Consider the following 18,685-nt stretch of genomic DNA (forward strand, 5'->3'; position numbering starts at 1 on the left):
TAATTCAATTAAAGCTAAGAGTTGTTAAGCCCAGCCTAGCCTGTTAGAGGATGAGAGATTATGTGGAGGAGAGCTGAGGAGTCCCAACCAAGGCCATCTTGGACCAATCAGTCCACAGCTGATCATAAATGCTTGGACAAGCTTTGATGACATCAGCCAAGCTCCAACCTAGAGACTCATTAGAAACAACAAATGTTTGCTGCTTTAAGTTACTTTAAAAAAAAAAAAAGTTAAGACTTACTTAAGGAATATTTGATTATTACAAGGATGGCCATATGTCCTGGTTTGCCTGAAGCCATCCTGGTTTTCATTTGTCTGGGCCTATTATTAACAATGCCTCCTTTCATGTTAAAAAGTATCTTGAAGGCCAGGGGCAGTGGCTCATGCCTGTAATCCCAGCACTTTGGGAGGCCGAGGCAGGTGGATCATGAGGTCAGGAGATCAAGACCATCCTGGCTAACATGGTGAAACCTCGTCTTTACTAAAAATACAAAAAATTAGCTGGGCTTGGTGGCGGGCGCCTGTATTCTCAGCTACTCGGGAGGCTGAGGCAGGAGAATGGTGTGAACCCGGGAGGCGGAGCTTGCAGTGAGCCGAGATCAAGCCACTGCACTCCAGCCTGGGCAACAGAGCAAAGACTCTGTCTCGAAAAAAAAAAAAAAAAAAAAAAGTATCTTGATTTGGTCAATAAGTTATACGGACATCCTAGCATAACAGGGTGTTTAAAAACTTATTTTTGTAACTTATATTACTTATACCATTTATAAGCTGTATAAGTTTTTAAACTAGATGCTTTATATTGTCCTTTTAACTCTAAAAACAGTCCCTACAATTCAGACAAATTAAAAAGAAAAATTATTATGCTAATTAAGTTATAACCTTAAATATGGCAGTATAAGTACTTCTGAATTGTAGGTGTATTTTAGGATACTAAAGAGAATTATAGGGAAAAAAAGTCAATGTCTTCCTTTATATTTAAAAAAAGTTAGAAAATCTAAGGGAAGAAAATATTTTAATCAGAAAAAACAGAGATATAATCAATTTATCTATAAATAATCCAATGCAATGAGATAAGCACTAAAGCAAAGCAATCTATTTTTCTGTTCTTATTTCATGTCTTATTTATTTCCCATACTCTGTTAAGTACAACACAATTTTAAAGGATCACCTTAGGTAGGGGGCCATAAAGAAGTAAGGATGTCTATTTATGAACAATGTTTTGTTAAGCTCATTATAAAGAATGGTCTTCAAGAAAGACAGAAAGTTGCAAAGGGCCACGAAAACATATTCTCACAGATGAACAGGAAAAGCACTTTACTTAAATTTAATTTTGCTCTTCTATAAGTTATTTTTCAAGTGTAATAATAATGTAGGTCCTTTTCCTGCTTAGATCTAGTTTTTAACATGAAAGATAAAAATGAACTATCATAGTAATAAATCTTTTATAAGTAGTCATAAGAGAGAGATGCTCTTTAGTATCTTTACAGAAGTACAGCAGGTAGAGATTAAGTATACATCTATTTTTTCCATTGTCAGAAAATTTTAATTTATTTTTCTAGAGGAAGAATAAAAAACTGAGGTTAATGGCTAAAAGAATGTGTTTGTGAATATTAAGTTATTACATTTCTATCATTTCTATCCTCTATTCTTTAGAACACATTTATAGCATTGATTGTTAATACACAACACTGTGTTAAAATTGTATGAGGTAAAACTTAACATGACTTTATTGAGCAAGGTGATTTCACATCATGACTTTTTTATCTAAAGAGTAACATTGTTTTACTTGGAAAGAACAATTTTACATGTTGATACTATGTTTATATTACACATTAAAATATTTTATATTATAATTTTATAATGATATATTTTATATATAGGTCAGAGGACACTACATATATTTGAAAAATATTTTATACAGTAGTTAATGGTTTCCAAATAATCATTTTTTTCATGAATACAACTTAAGCAAGCAATGTGTTTTCTAGCTAGTCTTCAAATCTAACTCCAATACTGAATTGCTTTTTACATGTTTAGCTTGTCGAAATCATGCTGTTAAAAACAAACCTATAAAATGTAACCTGTAGATTGATTTTAAAAATGTCACTGATATTTTGCTCCTCCTTACTATTCAGACCTCTTACAATGTGACTCCCATTAAGAAGTGGAGTGTAGTTGCCCACCTTTTAAATGTGGGCTGGCCTTACTTATGACTTGCTTTGGCCAGTATCTTGTGGTAGAGGTAACAGTGCATCAGTTCCAAGCCTAGATGATACGAGGTCTGCTTGCATGGTTTCTCTCTTCTTTGGACCCATGCCTTGTCCATGAGAATAAGCTGCAGGATGACAGACTGTGAAACAGAACTGAGACTGCCCAGCTGAGGTCACTCTGCATCCAGCTAGTGCCCGGCCAATCTGCCATCTGACTGTGCATTCATGAAGTGAGCCCAGCAAAGATGAGCCAAGCCACCCCAGATCAGTAGAACCATTCAGATGATCCACAGACTTAGGAGCAAAAATAAATGTTTATTGCCATAATGCCATTGAGGCTTTGTGTTTGTGGTTAGCTGCATTATTGTGACAATAAATAATACAGAAATCGATACCTAGAAGTGGTGTGTGCCGTAACAAAAACTTAAAATAAGTGGCATTAATTCTGGGGCCAAACTAACAGTTACAGCTACAAATGGTGGAAAAATAATGAGGAAACTATAGGAGACGAGGAAAATGGTAACCATGTTATGGAGTGATGTAATATGCTATCTTACACTAACCTGGAATAATTCAGACAATGTATCTAAGAAACTTTTGGACTTAGCAAATTAATTTCCAAGCAGAATACTAAAAACGCCAACTGCTTGCTCCTAGCTAAGTATAATAAGGTTCTGCAAGATAGAGATGAACTAAAGAAAGAGCTAGTCATTTTACAAGCAGAATCTAGAAGAAATCTAGAGCAACTAGAACTTGCTGGGTTGGAAAATAAAACTGTTTCATCTGTAGTCTCCTGAAAATAAAACAAAGCCCATGAACAAAGATCAACTCAAGGATGTAGCTGTAGCTTCCTTTCTTAAGATCACTAAAAGAATTAAGATGTAAGCAGACATTCTCAGCATGACAAAAGGATTTTTAGAAAGTTGATGGGCATGATCCCACAGAATTCTAATCCCCAAGTAGCAGTGATTGGTAGATATGCTATCTAGTGAGCAAGCATGTCTCAAAAACAACTGTGGCTGTGGGCTTTAAAGCATGGAATAAACTTATCAGCCATATGGAAAGTACACAAAGTTTTTTAAGTGAATTGTACTGGCCAAAAAGCCACCAGCCTGACTCCTGACCTCGCATTGTGACTTGCTTGGCCAATGGAATGCAGTGGAAGTAACAGTGTGTGAATTTAAGGAGACTTGCATCTTCTGCTCTCTTTCTGTTTTTGTTTTTTTAGATAGAGTCTCACTCTGTCGCCCAGGCTAGAGTGCAGTGGCACCGTGTCAGCTCACTGAAACCTACGTCTCCTGGGTTCAAGCGATTCTTCTGCCTCAGCCTCCCAAGTAGCTGGGATTACAGGTGTCCACCACCACACCTGGGTAAATTTTATATTTTTAGTAGAGACGGGGTTTCACCATGTTGGCCAGGTTGGTCTCGAACTCCTGAAGTCTGGTGATCTGCCCACCCTGGCCTCCAAAAGTGCTGGGATTACAGGCGTGAGCCACCGCATCTGGCCTTCTGCTCTCTATCTCAGACTCTTGTCTCCACCATGAGAACAAGTCTGGGCTGGCCTGCTAAGGAATGAGAGACCATACAGAGCAGACCACAGCACAGGCACAGCTGTTTTTATTTTTTCAACAAGATGGCAAAGTCAAGGCAAAAAAAATAGAGAATCTCTTGCTCTACTTCTTCTGTTAGTCCCACTGCCACCAGTCTTTGTATAGATCTCCAGATTTATATCTTGAGTTACTATCAAGTGCTTCTAGACTGTTTCCTAGGTTTCTATTTCTTCTACACAACCATCAGTCTAATGTATCATAATATCCATCGTGTTAGTGCTTATTGTAATAATAGTGATAAAATTTTATCCTTACTTAGAAACTATTGATGGTTACCTAAATCCCTAGTGTCAACTCTTCTCTAGACATTAAAGTCTTCCACAAATACAACCTTGCCATTCTTTACTACCTTTCTTCTGTAATTCTCCTAGAAAATACCCAATTTCCTAAATGTTCTTTTTTTTTAATTTTTATTTTTTTTAATGTTCCTTGAGATGGAGTCTTGCTCTGTCACCCAGGCTGGAGTGCACTAGCACAATCTTGGCTCCCTGCAACCTCCATCTCCTGAGTTCAAGTGATTCTCCTGCCTCAGACTCCTAAGTAGCTGGGATTACAGGCGTGCACCACCACGCCCGGCTAATTTTTGTATTTTTAGTAGAGATAGGATTTCACCGTGTTGGCCAGGCAGGTCTCAAACTCCTGACCTCTGGTGATCTGCCCGCCTCAGCCTCCCAAAGTGCTGGGATTACAGGTGTGAGCCACTACACCTGGCCCCTAATTATTCTTAAAAATAACATGTTCATTTCTATTTCCAACACTTGATTCATGTGGCTGTATTGAATCATGCTGTTCTCTTCTATAAATATGATCTTTCACTTTATACTTTGCCTATCCAAGTCTTAGCCATACTTTGATCTTAGCCCTCCATAATGCCTTTTCTAACATACTAAATCAGAAAGACGTTTTTCTGTTGATTCCTAGAGCACCTCTTACATATACTTATTGATCTTACCCAAAGGCCAAGAAGTTATTAAATTGCTTTATGGGTACCATTGATAAAGATGATTGTTACAGTGTTTTCGTGAAATAGTGAAAAGATGAAAACAAATGAAATACCCAACAGTGAGTGACTGTTAAATTATAACATGTCACAGTGTAATAGTTAATAATTAAAAATGATATTATAAAACTATATTCACTGATACAGAAAAACCAAGTGAAATAAGCTTCATCATGTATGCTTTGTATTTCTATTTAGTTGCTTTGTATGCATGTCTTATTTTTTCCCATTATACTATAAGATTTTAAAGAGCAAAAATTAGACCTTATACATTTACAGTAAAGTCCTCTCAAGGCTCACTACAAATTCATAAACACAGGTTCAGTATATCCAGCATTATCATTAAATTCATGTGAATAATCCCAAAATATCTATTTAATAAATAAAATTTATATGAGAAAATAATTACTTGAATATAGTTCATTGTTTTCCTTATATATGCTGGAATAAAAATATGTAATTAAATTTAAATTTAAACTGTACATCTTATGCAAAATATATCATTTTCACAATAAAGTACATACCCTCTCTGAAACAAATCCACATTGTAGAACTTGTTTAGCTCCACAGAGAATTCTACCATTGCTTGAACTTCAGTCATTTTTAATTTATACCCAGAAGACTATTCTGATAACAGCACCTTTGTTAAGGAAAGGGAAAAAAAAATCATGAGAAGCATAATAAAAATGCCAACTTATAAAAATACTATTATTTATACATATTTTAGAATATGATACACAGGCAGAAAATAAAAACAAATTATTTTACTGTACTTAACAACCTAACCCAACTAAATAGGACCAGAATGTACACTAAGTTGCACTACTCACTATAATTTAAGATTGTCCTGTCAGAATGCTTTTTCTAAGATTTGTTACCCTTGATGACATTTATGTGATAATAAATAATACAACGTATTGCTAAAAGAAACTCAACTTTATCTCTTATAGATAGTAACTTTTTTAAACAATGAAGATATTTAATTATTCTCTTCTTGTGCTACACTGCACATATAAGTAACTCCAGAGTCAAAAAAAAAAAAAGAATTAACACTCTTCAATCCCCAGTTAAGCCGATGAAAGGTTTTTCTTTAAGTGAAGAAAAAATTCTTAAATCACTTTTCACTTTTAAATTTAAAAAGAGAAAGACATTTTTTCCTTTATTACAAATTCTAAATTATTCAATTGCAAAGAAGTTGAAGAAAAGAAAATAGACAAGCACAAATAGAAAACATTCACAATTCCATCCACTGAAATACACACTTTGGTACGTTCTTCATGTGTGTGCATTTGTAAAATTTTTTAATAGTGGGATCAAACCACATGTACATTTTATCATCTGCTTATTTCACTTAATTATTCAGTGAACATATATGTCAATAAATGTAGTTTTACAATATTAATTTTTTTTTTTTTTTTTTTTGAGACAGAGTCTCACTCTGTCACCCAGGCTGGAGTGCAGTGGTGCGCTCTTAGCTCACTGCAACCCCCACCTCCGGGGTTTAAGCCATTCTCCTGCCTCAGCCTTCTGAGTAGCTGGGACTATAGGTGTGCACTGCCATGCTCAGCTAATTTTTGTATTTTTAGTAGAGACAGGGTTTCGCCATGTTGGCCAGGCTGGTCTTGAACTCCTGGCCTCAAGTGATCTGCTCACCTCAGCCTCCCAAAGTGCTGGGATTACAGGCATGAGCCACCGCGCCTGGCCATTAATTGTTAACTATGGCACTGGGAACATGTTATAATTAAACAATCCCCTATTGTTGGGTGATTTCAGTAGTTTCCATTTTTTTACTATTTAAAAAAGTTATAACAATCATCCTTATCAACAGTACATATTTTAAAAATAACTTCTTGGACTGTTAAGAAAGATAAGTGTAGAAAGCAATTTAGAGTAAGAAAGTGTTGGAAGACAATTCTTCACAAACCTCTCATGTTTCTGCACGTCTCACAAGCAGAGACATAGACAGCCTTTGTTCCAGACTATCTTTTCAAGGATGTTTGTATAATGAACAATCTTACAAGTCACAGATAGTGTCTTATACTAGAACAAAGGGCAGATTTGTTTACTGTTCTATATAATACAGATAAAGCCTCCCTCCAGGAAAAAAGTCAGGCAGGTTTATTGTCCATTCTAAAAGACTCAGGTTTCCATAATTCAGGGTTCTTCTCCTGTAACACAACCTACTCACATACAGGTGTCACCTGGTACTCTGGCTAGAGCTATGAGCATAAACGATCCTTGACCTTGATCCATGACTCTCACGTCCTGCCAACATCCATGGCACCGTGGCAGACTAACTTGTTAGCTTGCAAGTGGGGTAAAATCTCAGACCCTTCCCAATTCTTGAATCAGTTCTTCATAGAAATTTGGTAAATATTCGAATCTATTAAGAATTAAGTGCAAAAAAAGTTATATTCTTACCTCTGCTTTTCAAAGCCTCATTTTTAACATTATTAAATAACCAATCTTGTACTTCCAGTTACTGATTCCCGTTGTTAAAAATACACCGTTCCCCCTATGAAAAAAAAAAGTAACATCTCAAACCAAATAGTAGACATAAAAAAGTCTATCTTAAGGAAGCCTATGTTTTGTTACTATTTTCAATTTATATAAAAGATGTATGTCCTTCGAAGGCTTATGAATAAGTTTTAGAGATTTTTTTAATTCACAATTTCAATATCAACATTAACTATTGTATCTCTATTAAAGATTCACTTACATATAATTCGAAGTACAATAACAAATAGAGTACTTTCTTAGTTCAGTAGGAACACTCATGAATACCCAAAACATTATAAGCTCATTAATTTTTAAGAGGTGGAACTCACCATTTTAAAGTAACTCCCTGAGTAGGTATATATGTATGTGTGTGTATGTATGCATATATGTATGTATGTGTGTATAAAGAACTATTTAAAATATTTTGACACAATGATTGCTTCAATGTGCTATGGATAGTTTTCCTCACATTTCAAATACTGCTTAAATTTTAAAAAAATCTATCTTTTGTCCTTGGTATAATTATTTTAAGTACTAAAAATGTTGGAATAAAGACCATGTTCACTCTTTGACACAGTTTTTCTTCTCTCCATTATAAAGATGTAGACTTTACCAGCTCCCATAACTGCTATTTTAAACTTTAATAAACATATCAAAAGATTTTATGGTAACTATTTCTAAGATCACACAATGCTATCTTTATATAAGATATTCCCCATTTTGTGGAAATGATGTCGAAGATCGCTTCTCCTGTTTCTTATGTGCAGGGTTTAGATTATGTTCTGGTTTTGATTCTGAGTAAAGTTTGGCCAAGTCTCTATGCCTTAACTTACTCAGGTATAAAATGGGTATTTGTTCATTCAAACATTTATTGAACACCTACTATAGGCTAGGAATTGTAGTAAGTATGAGGTATAGCTAAGTTCTTGATCTCAAAAGTTAACTAGCCCTCAGGAAGAGGTATACTCTGTGTGTGTGTGTGTGTGTGTGTAATATATATTTTATAAATATATAAATATATATTAGATATATAGAATATATATATGAATAGCATAATGCTTAAAATGTAGGTTTGGGATTTGGGTCCAGATAGCACCCACACCACCTAACTCAGTGAGCTGTCCTTTTCCTTAATATAGAAATTAATATCAGAATTAAGATACTGCTATAACAAAATCCTAAAACATGGTACCAGCTTAGTAATTAGGTAGTAGGCAAAACGAAAACATACTACCACGATACTAATAACCACTGTTATGTGGAAATAAAACAATTGATTAAACTGTTGCCTACAATAATCTGCAAAACTAGTGCCCATAAAAAGCCCATAGCCCCAGAAAAAGTAGATGAAAAAATGCCACAATACCAGGTGTTGGTGGTTCTTTGCTATGTGTAATCAAGCAAGAATTGGCTAGTTTGTGAGCAAAGATGGAAAGAAACAAGGCCGCTTAAATGTGGGGCCTTGCAGCCAATACCCCATATCAGGTTTAGTGCCTTGCTCAAAGGAATTCTTGACAAAACAAAGGAATCCAGCTCCGCAGTTAAGATTAGATTAAGGATTCTGCCATCCCACCAACACTTGTTTCAAATAGTTTTAAGATAGTGACCATTAAAATGAGGGATAAGGATGTGCTTCATTAAAATGAGGCCATCAAAAGATGTTGGGTGCATAGACAGAAATAAATAAGGCAGACTTAAGAATCACATCCAGAAAATAACTTTGGTGTAGTTACTGGCACAGAGAACTGAATGGAGAGAAACGTATAAGAATCCTATTATGTTTCTGACGGAATAGTATTTGTCAAATAAATTATAAGCTAGGGTGCAAAAGCTCGTGACTGTGTAACTTGCAAGCTGGCAAACCTGCAGTAGCAAGAAGCAGGCTATGAAAACTGAATAGCCTTCAAAGTGGGCAAACTTTCAACATCAACTTCAGATGTGGCCATAGAGGTTAATGTAAGGAAGAAACACCCAGACAGCAAAGACAGGGATCTTAATGCAATGAATATTGGCATTCATTCTTACCAGAAAGCAGAACCAAGGATATTAACCCACTGCAAGGGCATGAGATCTTCATCATTCTCATGAAAAGAGTTTTCTCATTGTTTATTTTCCCAAATGGGAGATTTTATTACTGTTTTCCTGTTTCTGATCCACTATAATATGTTGGGTATATGTGGGAGGGATGGAGGAGGAGTAGATAACTGTGATTTGTTTATAGATCACTGGACTTGCAGATCTGAAAGTACTGTGCCTCTCAGTGAGCTTGGATTAATGCAACTAATGGATGTACTATGGGTTGTCTCCCTTGAAGAAGAAATATAGGAATACTACCAATAGGTAAGATGAAGGCCAAAGTGGTAGACTGCTTGTCACGTCTGTTTTCCCTTCTTTTTAGCGAAATGGTCACCCAGCCTGAGACTATATTTCCCAACCTCCCTTGATGTCAAGTGATCCTATCCATGGAATGTAAACTGAAGCGAAACATGTAATATCTGCTTCACTTGTTTAAAAGGAAATTCTTTGCTCTGGACTTCATCTGCTTCCCTTTTTCTTACAGGCTGGAATACCAACTTGACAGTGTCCCTAGTTTTGATCGCATAGATTAGGATCAAGTCCTCAAGAACAGTAAAGCAAAAAAATGGACAAATTCTGGATTACTGAATGTCTTCCCTACCTAGGCTGCTCAGACTTTTATGTCTCGTAACTCTTTGTTACAGCAGCTATACCTACTCTATACCCTAACTAATATATTCCCCCTCTTCAGGCTATTTTCAAAAAACCAGCTTTTGTCTGTCTCCTCTGTTCCAAACCCTCTGTGGCTTCCAATCTTACTGTCTTAAAATGGCTTATAAAATTATATGATGTAATCTGAATCTTCTCTGACTTCATCTCCTACAATTCTCCTCACTCCCATCATACTTATTTCCTTTTTACTCTTTGAACACATGAAATATATTCCTGCCTCAGGGCCTCTGCACTTGTTGTTCCCTGGAACATTCTTCTCTCCAGATATCCACATGACTCACTCCTTCACTTCCCTCTGGCCTTGACTCAAATACCAGCTTCCCAATTAGGCCTTTTCTGGCTGCACTATCAAAAATATTAATTCTCTATTCCTGGCACACCGTATCTATTTAGTCCTTTATTTTTTCCTCAGCACTTATCTCCACCTAACATACTAAATATTTTACTTATTAGTCTTTAATGTTTCTCCTTCACTAAAATGAAAGTTCCATGAAGGCAGGACATTCTGACTACTCTGTTCAATGCTATATTCCTATTGCCTGGCACACAGTACTCAACTTAATATTTAAGGAACAATAAATTAGCATTGAAGATTCCATAAATAGTAACTGTTATTACTTGTCTCCTATTGAAACTCAACCATTATTACACTGATATACTGAAAGCAGAAATATGCATGAACAAATTTTGGTGATAAAATTCCTTTATCAGTATAAGTTCAAGGCCTGTTTGCAGTTTCTTCCACTCCTACTCTTGTATCCTGTTGTGCTTTTTGTTCTGTTGTTGCTGCCTAATTTCCTTTAATCTACCCCCTTTGTATTGATTATCCCCTAAATAGAAACATACATGTACAGATATATACATAATGATGCTGATAAATCTGTTTTCCACTACCTCTCCTCTGCCTAAAAGAAGGAATATTTTTATTTTTGTGGTAGAAGAAAAAATACAAAGACAGGACTAAAGAAAAAGAAGAGCAGGCAAAAGAGAGAAAGGGAAAAAAATTTCAGAGGACTGTTGAAAGGAGTCAAAGGGGATCTGTCTGATCCTCTTCTTATAAACTACTTGTTTTCCAGCTACAGAGAGCAATGGCTACTTATCTCCAGTCAGTTCTTGCTGGCATAACACTATCAGGGTTTTCTAAATTTTCGAGAGGTAGTTGGAAGTTTTTGTCCCTAAAGGTGAAATCTCCCTAATTTTAGATGCCACCAACTAGTTATAAAAACAAAACAAACTGTGTATTTCAAACAAAATTCAACAACAGAGCAAATTCATTCTGTGGACTAACAGTGCAAAATCTCTGGCTTACACAGATTCTTAACGCCACTTTATGAACCAAAAAAACTCAGGTCTGTCCTCTCAAGAAGTTGCAGAAAGAGCTTTTTTCCTTTTACCCAGACGATGCATGGCAGATTCTCCATTGCAAGGAACTCTCTGTACCAACAAGAAGCTAAGAGTTTCACGACCCTCCTGCACAGTCTGCTGGCTGGTTTGGAACCTGTTACTTTAAACCTATGCCTTTGAAACGATTGGAATCAGCTGACTTACTGGAGATTGAATTGTTCATTCTGTTCTACTGGCCCTGGCAAAGTGGCATAACACTGAAATCATCTGGAGGTCTACTCAAATGGGGCTCCTTACTAGGTCATATCCTAGGTCACTAAGAGAGAATCCAGCCAAGTAAACTACAAACACCAATCCAAAAAAGCTAGAGGGGGATCCCAAACAGGAAATGACTCTGAAACTAAGTGAGAAACTTACGTGAAAAGCCCTTAGAGACAAGAAGGGATTTGATTTCTCTCCCAATCAAACCTGATAGGGTAAACAATCTGACAACTACCTTATTAATACCTTGGGGAAAGTTAGCTTACTCTCAAAGAAACAAACTTACTGATTAATCTGAAAGACATCCTTGGTCCTCTAGAGTTGCTCTGTGCAACATGGTGGCCGTTGTAACATGTGTCCACTGAATGAGTGAAACGTGACCACTGTGACTGAAAAACTGAATTTTAAATTTTATTTAATTTTAAATTAATTTGAATTTAAATCCAAACATAAAAGCAGTGTAAAATATTTTTCCATTAAACATAGCTTTATCATTTTGATGGAATTACATTTTACCTTAATTGTTAAAAATGTAGAACACTAAAAAAAAGTAGTGTGGGCCAGGCGTGGTGGCTCACACCTATAATCCCAGCACTTTGGGAGGCTGAGACAGGCAGACTGCTTTAGCTCAGGAGTTCGAGACCAGCCTGGGCAACATGGCAAAACCCTGTCTCCATATAAAATACAAAAATTAGCTGGGTGTGGTAGTGCACACTTGTGGTCCTAGCTACTCGGAAAGCTGAGGTGGGAGGACTGCTTGAGCCCAGGAGGTTGAGGCTGCAGTGAGCTGAGATTGCACCACACACTCCAGCCTGGGCGGCACAGCAAGACTCTCCAAAAACAAACAAAAAAAAAGTAGTGTGTGCTGAGGTATGCTGTGGTAAGTATAAAGTATACAAAGAATTTCAAAGACTTAGTACAAAAAAGAACATAAATATCTCATTAATATGTTTTTAAAATATTTATCACATCTTGAAATAATGTTTTGAAAATATGGATTAAATTACTATTAAAATTCATTTTACTTGTTTATTTTTAATTTTTTAAATGTGGTTATTAGAAAAATTTAAATTATACATCTCACATATTTCTACTGGATAGCATAGTCTAGGAATACCAAGCCATCCCTTTAACTGCTGGAGTGTATAGTTAACTCCTTCAAATATAATACTAAGTACATAAAACCATACAAAGTTCCTAAGACTATAGGGATCTTTGCTCCCATCAGATCAGCTGAGTTACATCCAATATCCACAAAGGAGAGTCCAGGCATGGATATCTGGAAAAATGTGGGAGACGTTCCTGCACCATCCACAGTGATCCTAAAACAACAGCTAACTACCTTGTACATAGTCAAAATTCATGAGTGCTTCAGAACCTAAAAGAGGAAATGGGCACATCCGAAACTAAGAGTCACAGGTCCCTCAAGATGGACTGGAGACCACAGGGAATGATCAGATTCTCTCACAGAAATCATGAAACAGCCTTGACTCCTGAATTACGAACCCACAGATGCCCTGAGGATGTTCTTTCTCCTAAGCTAGAGGGTAAAGAAGTTGAACAAATTGGAGATTCCAGACACTCCCTTTTGTCACTCTAAGGAAAAACGGTACTACTTCCATAAACTATGGAATTTAGCACATCATCAATAACCAAGTATGTACCTGTTAACAACTGCCAATCTTTAAAAATAAAATGTGAACCTACTGTGTTGTTTCACTTTATTTCTTCTGAAAAACCTAGACCTGCCTAATCACTTATGCTTTGTAACTTTTCTGAAAAACCATTGAGTCCATTAAGAATGATTTCTTCTACATCACCATTCTGCTTATTATTCCTCTTTCTTTCTTTTAATTAAGAGAGGGTTTCGCTCTGTTGCCCAGGCTGGTCTTGAACTCCTGGCCTCAAGAGATCCTCCTGCCTCAGCCTCCCAAAATGCTAGAATTACAGGCATGAGCCACCACACCCCACCTTATTCCTAGTCATCTCTAAACCTTCTTTCTGACAAACAACTCATGGAAAAACACTTCAAATCTATATGCCCTCATCTCCATCCATTTATTTAAATGCACACATGTACATATAAAAAACTCAATGTTAAGCACTTTTTCCTCAATACCTAGAATCAAAGCAAAGGAAATCTTTGTCTTTTCTATCCCCTAAACAGCCCTCACAACAAGGATTTAATGTAAACAAAATAAAGATTTTATTTAATGTAAACAAAATAAAAATATAAAACAGAAAATTAAGGATTAACTAAAGATATAGGTGTAACTCTTACATTTCCTTTCAGTGTCAACTCGTGGCAAACAAAAGGAATATCTGTTTTACAAACTGAATGCTGCAGTGTCTGTTTCACTGTGTATGAATATTAACTAATGTTCACACATTAGTTATGTACTAATTAGAAAATTCCAGTACATTAGAACTGCTGCTTCTCAAGGAAGCTTGCACTTCTTCAAAGCCAGGTCATTTTATTTGGTACATCTATCTAGTACATTAGAAAAGTCTAATAGAGTGCTAGTCCACAGTTCACCAGCATTCTACTAGACTTTTCACAGAAGTCTGACATTTAAAAAAGAAATCTGTTTGATTTGGGATTTAAGCACTCAATTATACTCTTACTACATAGTCTAAAATTAAAGAGATAAAAACTAAGTATTTATATAGCAATTTTTGTCTGTGGTGGCCCTAAGCATGTTTAAATGATTAGGGCTTGCTTTGCTATTGAGAGATTACTGGGAGGCCACTTTTATTATCCATACTTTACAGCTGGAGACACTGAGATACACAGGTTAAGTGGGTTCTACAAACTAATGTCACCAGTCATCATAAGAGCTCATATCTTCTGACTAGAAATTCTAGTCTTCTGCCTGCTGTCCACCACAAATCCCTATTTATAAGAGCACAGGAACCAACTCACTAAAAATACCAGCAAGAATTTGTAGGCATTTACTTTTTTTAAATGAATGTTTACCTAAAAATAAAAAGACCTGGCTTTGAAGGAAGTGCAAGCTTCCTTGAGAAGCAGCAGTTTCTCTATTTGCATTTGAAAAATCATTTTTAAAAAGTCTTAAAAGCTGATGAGTGCATCACCTCTTACCATACACAACAATTGCTAGTTCTTCTCAAAGAAGTGTGGTTTGATGACACCAGAGCCTCCTAGCTTTACTTTAAATCACTTTGAATAAGGAACTACACTTTTTTTTTTTGCCTTGGTATTTCCCTTCTTAAAACAGAAACAGAAAACTTAATTCCTACCTGACACAGATAACATAAGGAAGAATTTGTTTGTGGACTGCTTTGAGATTCCAGAACCAAATACATAATCCAGTTGATCTTCAACCCTACAATAAAGACAAACTTCACTAAACATAATTGCTTCAGCAGATGCCTTCAGAATAAGATACTATACCATTATTTATGGAAAGAGAAGTTTTATTTAAGTCAAATCTTGATCACAATGCAATGGAGGAAAAAAATTACAAAACCGTTTAGAAAGTTCTTTTGCTCAATTAAAAAATTTAATACTTCTCACGTATGTCTCCTATAAGCACACTAATTCTAAAGGTAGCAGAAATTGTATGCATTTATTAGAGAACAGAGACTCTCAGGAAAATTATGCAATCAATTGCAATAGCAAATGTATAAAACAAATTAATAATATATTTTATAAAAGAAATTCTGTTAAATTTCATTTAAGATTAGTTCTTGGACAGCTACACCTAATGGAGGACAAGAAAATTTCCAAATTTTAAGTGTATGTTTGTAGGTCAACCTTTAACAAGTCTTAATCCATTATAGTTTCATGAAGTCTGTCCTCAAGTTGCTTTTCCAGGCATGTCAGGTAAACATAATTCTTAAAAATTAAAGCTTTAATCAGTAAGTGTAACCTATTTATTGCTACTGTCACTCTTTTGATGATACTTCCACCAACCGGTAAATAAAGAAGAAATGTTATTAAACTGGAAGATGAACTAGAAATATTGAGTGGATACCTAGCTTAGGCAGAAAGCAGCAAGGACTAGAAGGGTATGTCACAAAGAAGTCTTCAGAGAGTTAATAAAAAGTAAAACAAATGGAATGAAGTTAAGAGGCTTGACTTATACAAATGGGGGGGAGGGTGGAAGAGTTTTGGTGGGGAAAAAATTAAGATTAGAGACTCACTGGGTGCAGAATGTTAAAGGACGTGAGGATAGGGGCCATTAGACAGAAAGCGATGAAGCAGGGTACCAAAGAAAAGCGAAGGGAGTGAGGGTTTCCGAAGGTAAGATGGGGCATGGAATGAACTCCAGTGCAAAGCGATGCTAAAGCAAAACACAATCGGCAACTAACAAAAAGGGAACCAGGAGGAAGTACCGAAAGGAGGTGGATGAGAGGAAAATAAAACCAAGGAAGAAATTATGGAGGTAACAAGAGTGAGAAACCTGGTCGGCCAGGGTAAGGAGCTCCGGACAGGGAAGGGCCAGGCTAGGGATGGAAGCACAGAGATACGCTGCTTCCCAAAGAGGGACCACCTGGGCAAAAAGACACGTGGGAGGCGCGGGATGAAAAAGCAGAACCGCGAAAGCGGGTAAAGGAGGGACAGAGCGACGAAGATGGAGCAGGGGTGAAGGACAAACACGCTAGGCGCGAGGTTCAGGAAGACGGGTCCAGGGAAGCGCGCAGGGGCAGGGGCGGCCACGGGCACCGGGAGAGCAGCGCGCCGCGGCCCCTCGCCTCCCTCAGAGCGCTCCGCACCGCCGTCCCCACCGACCTTCAGCGGGGCCGGGGCCAGGCTCCGACCGCCAGCAGTCGGGTGAGAGGCCGCGGCGGGCGAACGGCGGACGAAGAGGAGGCCGCTTCCTTCCTGGCCCCTGGGAAAGAGGGACGGAGGGAGGGGTCGTGGGTGTCGGGAGCCGGGGGAGCCAGAGGGGACAGTAAGGGGGTTACCTCTCGCCCGGCTCGGCCTCTTCCCCCGCCTGTCGGACGGAGGAGCTCGTTGTCCAGCTCGAAGAAGACGGCCCTAACCGGGTCAGCACCATCCCGCCCCGGGCCCCCTCACAACGCCATCACAGCAACCGCAAACACCGCAACCGCGGAGCCGGTTCGTCACCACGGCTCGGCTACTGGCCCAGCGCGGCCAGCGAGCATGCGCAGTCGCCCCAGTCCCGAGGGAGCCCCGGCCAGCCGGCTATACCTGCGATCAACAGGTCCCCGGCCGCACGGCCCCGCCCCCGGCCTCTCTCACCTCCTCCTCCCGCCTCTTCCCTCCCCTCTCTGAGGCTAGGCCCCGCCCCTTCAAGCTCCGTGCCCCGCCCTTCAGGAGCTTCAGCTGCGCTTCCAGCTCCAGCGCCAACTGAGATTTCGAGAGATTTGTCCGCCCTACCAGGCTCCTGTTCCCAAGTTCCCGCGAGAATGGGAGGTTTGCGTCAATAAAGAGCGCCCGTCAAGAAAAGGGGCTCGCCTGTGGGTTTAAGGGATGGAACTTGGAGGTGGTTGAAAAGTAGGGAGCAAGAAGGGGGCAAAAACACAGAGTTCGAGAACTTTAGCCGTTTTTCTGACAATGTTGTTTCTCCTTTTCTCTCTTTAGCTCCTCCGTGCAGTCCCGGGTAGACAGCCCGGTTCCTGCACTAGTCGATTGTGCAGTAGGAAAGGAGGCTGCAGGGGATCTGCGCTGGGGTAGGACAGCTGCCTTTCGGGACCCAGTGCTTGCATCTTGGGAGATGTGGGTGCTGATCTGGTTGTTTCTCGGTTTATGACGCCAAAAAGGGCGGGAGGGGGCTGGTGAAGTGAAGCCTTTCGCTAATATATTCCATTAACAGAAGCCCACGAAGGATCATTGATTTATTTCACTCTTCCCTGTTTCTGAACCTTATCTGGCAAAAACTTTTGTGGTGCATAAAGTTCAGTATGTTGCTAAAGCTGAGTTAATGAAAGGAAAATTTCAGCTGCGACTCGTGTGTTAAAGATGAATCTAGGATGGATAGTGGTGTTGGTTGCACAACAATGAATGGATGTAATGCTACTGAACTGTGCACTTAAAAATGGTTAAAATGGCAAATTTTCTGTTATGTATATTTTACCACAATAAGAATGAATTAGAAGGGAAAAGCTTTGTGCATTCATTTGAAAGTATTGATGATGTAACCTAGGCCATTTAGGGGACAGGTTTTGAATATATCTTTGTACCAGTTGTGTGTGTGTGTGTGTGTGTGTGTGTGTGTATGTGAGACAGAGCATTGCTCCGTCACCCAGGCTGGAGTGCAGTAATGTGATCTCGGCTCACTGCAACCTCCGCCTCCGGAGTTCAAGCAATTCTCCTGTCTCAGCCTCCCTAGTAGCTGGGACTACAGGCGCACGCCACCACGCCCGACTACTTTTTGTATTGTTAGTAGAGACGTGGTCTCATCATATTGGTCAGGCTGGTTTCGAACTCCTGACCTTAGGTGATCCACCCGCCTTGGCCTTCCAAAGTGCTGGGATTACAGGCCTAAGACACTGTGCCCGGCTTGTACCAGTTTTTACATGATTGGGTGTCCCCTTATCCTGTGAACCAATCTATTTGCATTTGTATGAATGGCCTGCTTTCCTGATTTCTAATTTGTCCCTTCTTTTATAGCCCTATACCATTTTACTGTCCTTGCTAAACAGGCTTTTATTGCTTGTTTTGTGACTTGAACTTTAGCCTCAAAATTGGAAAGGCTTTTTCTGTTTTTTTAGTTCCAGCCATGTCTTAGGAGAATATAGTAAACAACCAATTATTTGTATTTCCACGTCCGTGCATCCCTAAAACACACAGCGTGCCAGGATTCTTTCCCTGTTCCATGTTCTTTTTATTCAAATCACATTGTTAACTCATCTGCTATGTGCCAGGCAGTGTGCTAATCTTGGAAGATACCAACATGAATGAAAAAGAACTTGGGTGGAGTGTTTGCATTATTACCCTATGATGTAATGTGTATAGTGCAGAGATAAATGCACAGGGAGCTACTGAAGCTCAGAAGAAGCATTAATCCAACTTTGGGAAGAGG

General features: G+C 38.4%; 1 protein-coding gene and 1 long non-coding RNA gene across 13 annotated transcripts in view; one reads left to right on the forward strand and one right to left on the reverse strand.

Moving 5' to 3' along the window:
- Positions 1-16,903, reverse strand: part of FAM135A (family with sequence similarity 135 member A) — a 151,844-nt gene extending 134,941 nt beyond the window's left edge. For 9 of the 12 annotated variants that reach the window (XM_030809402.1, XM_003271093.2, XM_030809394.1 and 6 more), the window contains exons 1-4: positions 16,605-16,903; positions 14,934-15,019; positions 7,242-7,335; positions 5,345-5,460 (exon numbers count right to left, since the gene is read on the reverse strand). In XM_030809402.1, the coding sequence (XP_030665262.1) occupies positions 5,345-5,421 (77 nt within the window). In that variant the 5' untranslated portion in view covers positions 5,422-5,460; positions 7,242-7,335; positions 14,934-15,019; positions 16,605-16,903. The remainder of the gene's footprint in view (positions 1-5,344; positions 5,461-7,241; positions 7,336-14,933; positions 15,020-16,604) is intronic. The other 3 variants (XM_030809400.1, XM_030809395.1, XM_030809393.1) reach the window with 1 other exon arrangement.
- Positions 16,904-17,071: 168 nt separating this feature from the next.
- Positions 17,072-17,478, forward strand: LOC101175911. Its single transcript, XR_004029308.1, has 2 exons — positions 17,072-17,146; positions 17,245-17,478. It is a non-coding gene; the product is annotated as an uncharacterized LOC101175911 (long non-coding RNA).
- Positions 17,479-18,685: the final 1,207 nt, after the last annotated feature.

The sequence above is a fragment of the Nomascus leucogenys genome, chromosome 3 (assembly GCF_006542625.1).
Source record: "Nomascus leucogenys isolate Asia chromosome 3, Asia_NLE_v1, whole genome shotgun sequence".
NCBI lineage: Eukaryota > Metazoa > Chordata > Mammalia > Primates > Hylobatidae > Nomascus > Nomascus leucogenys.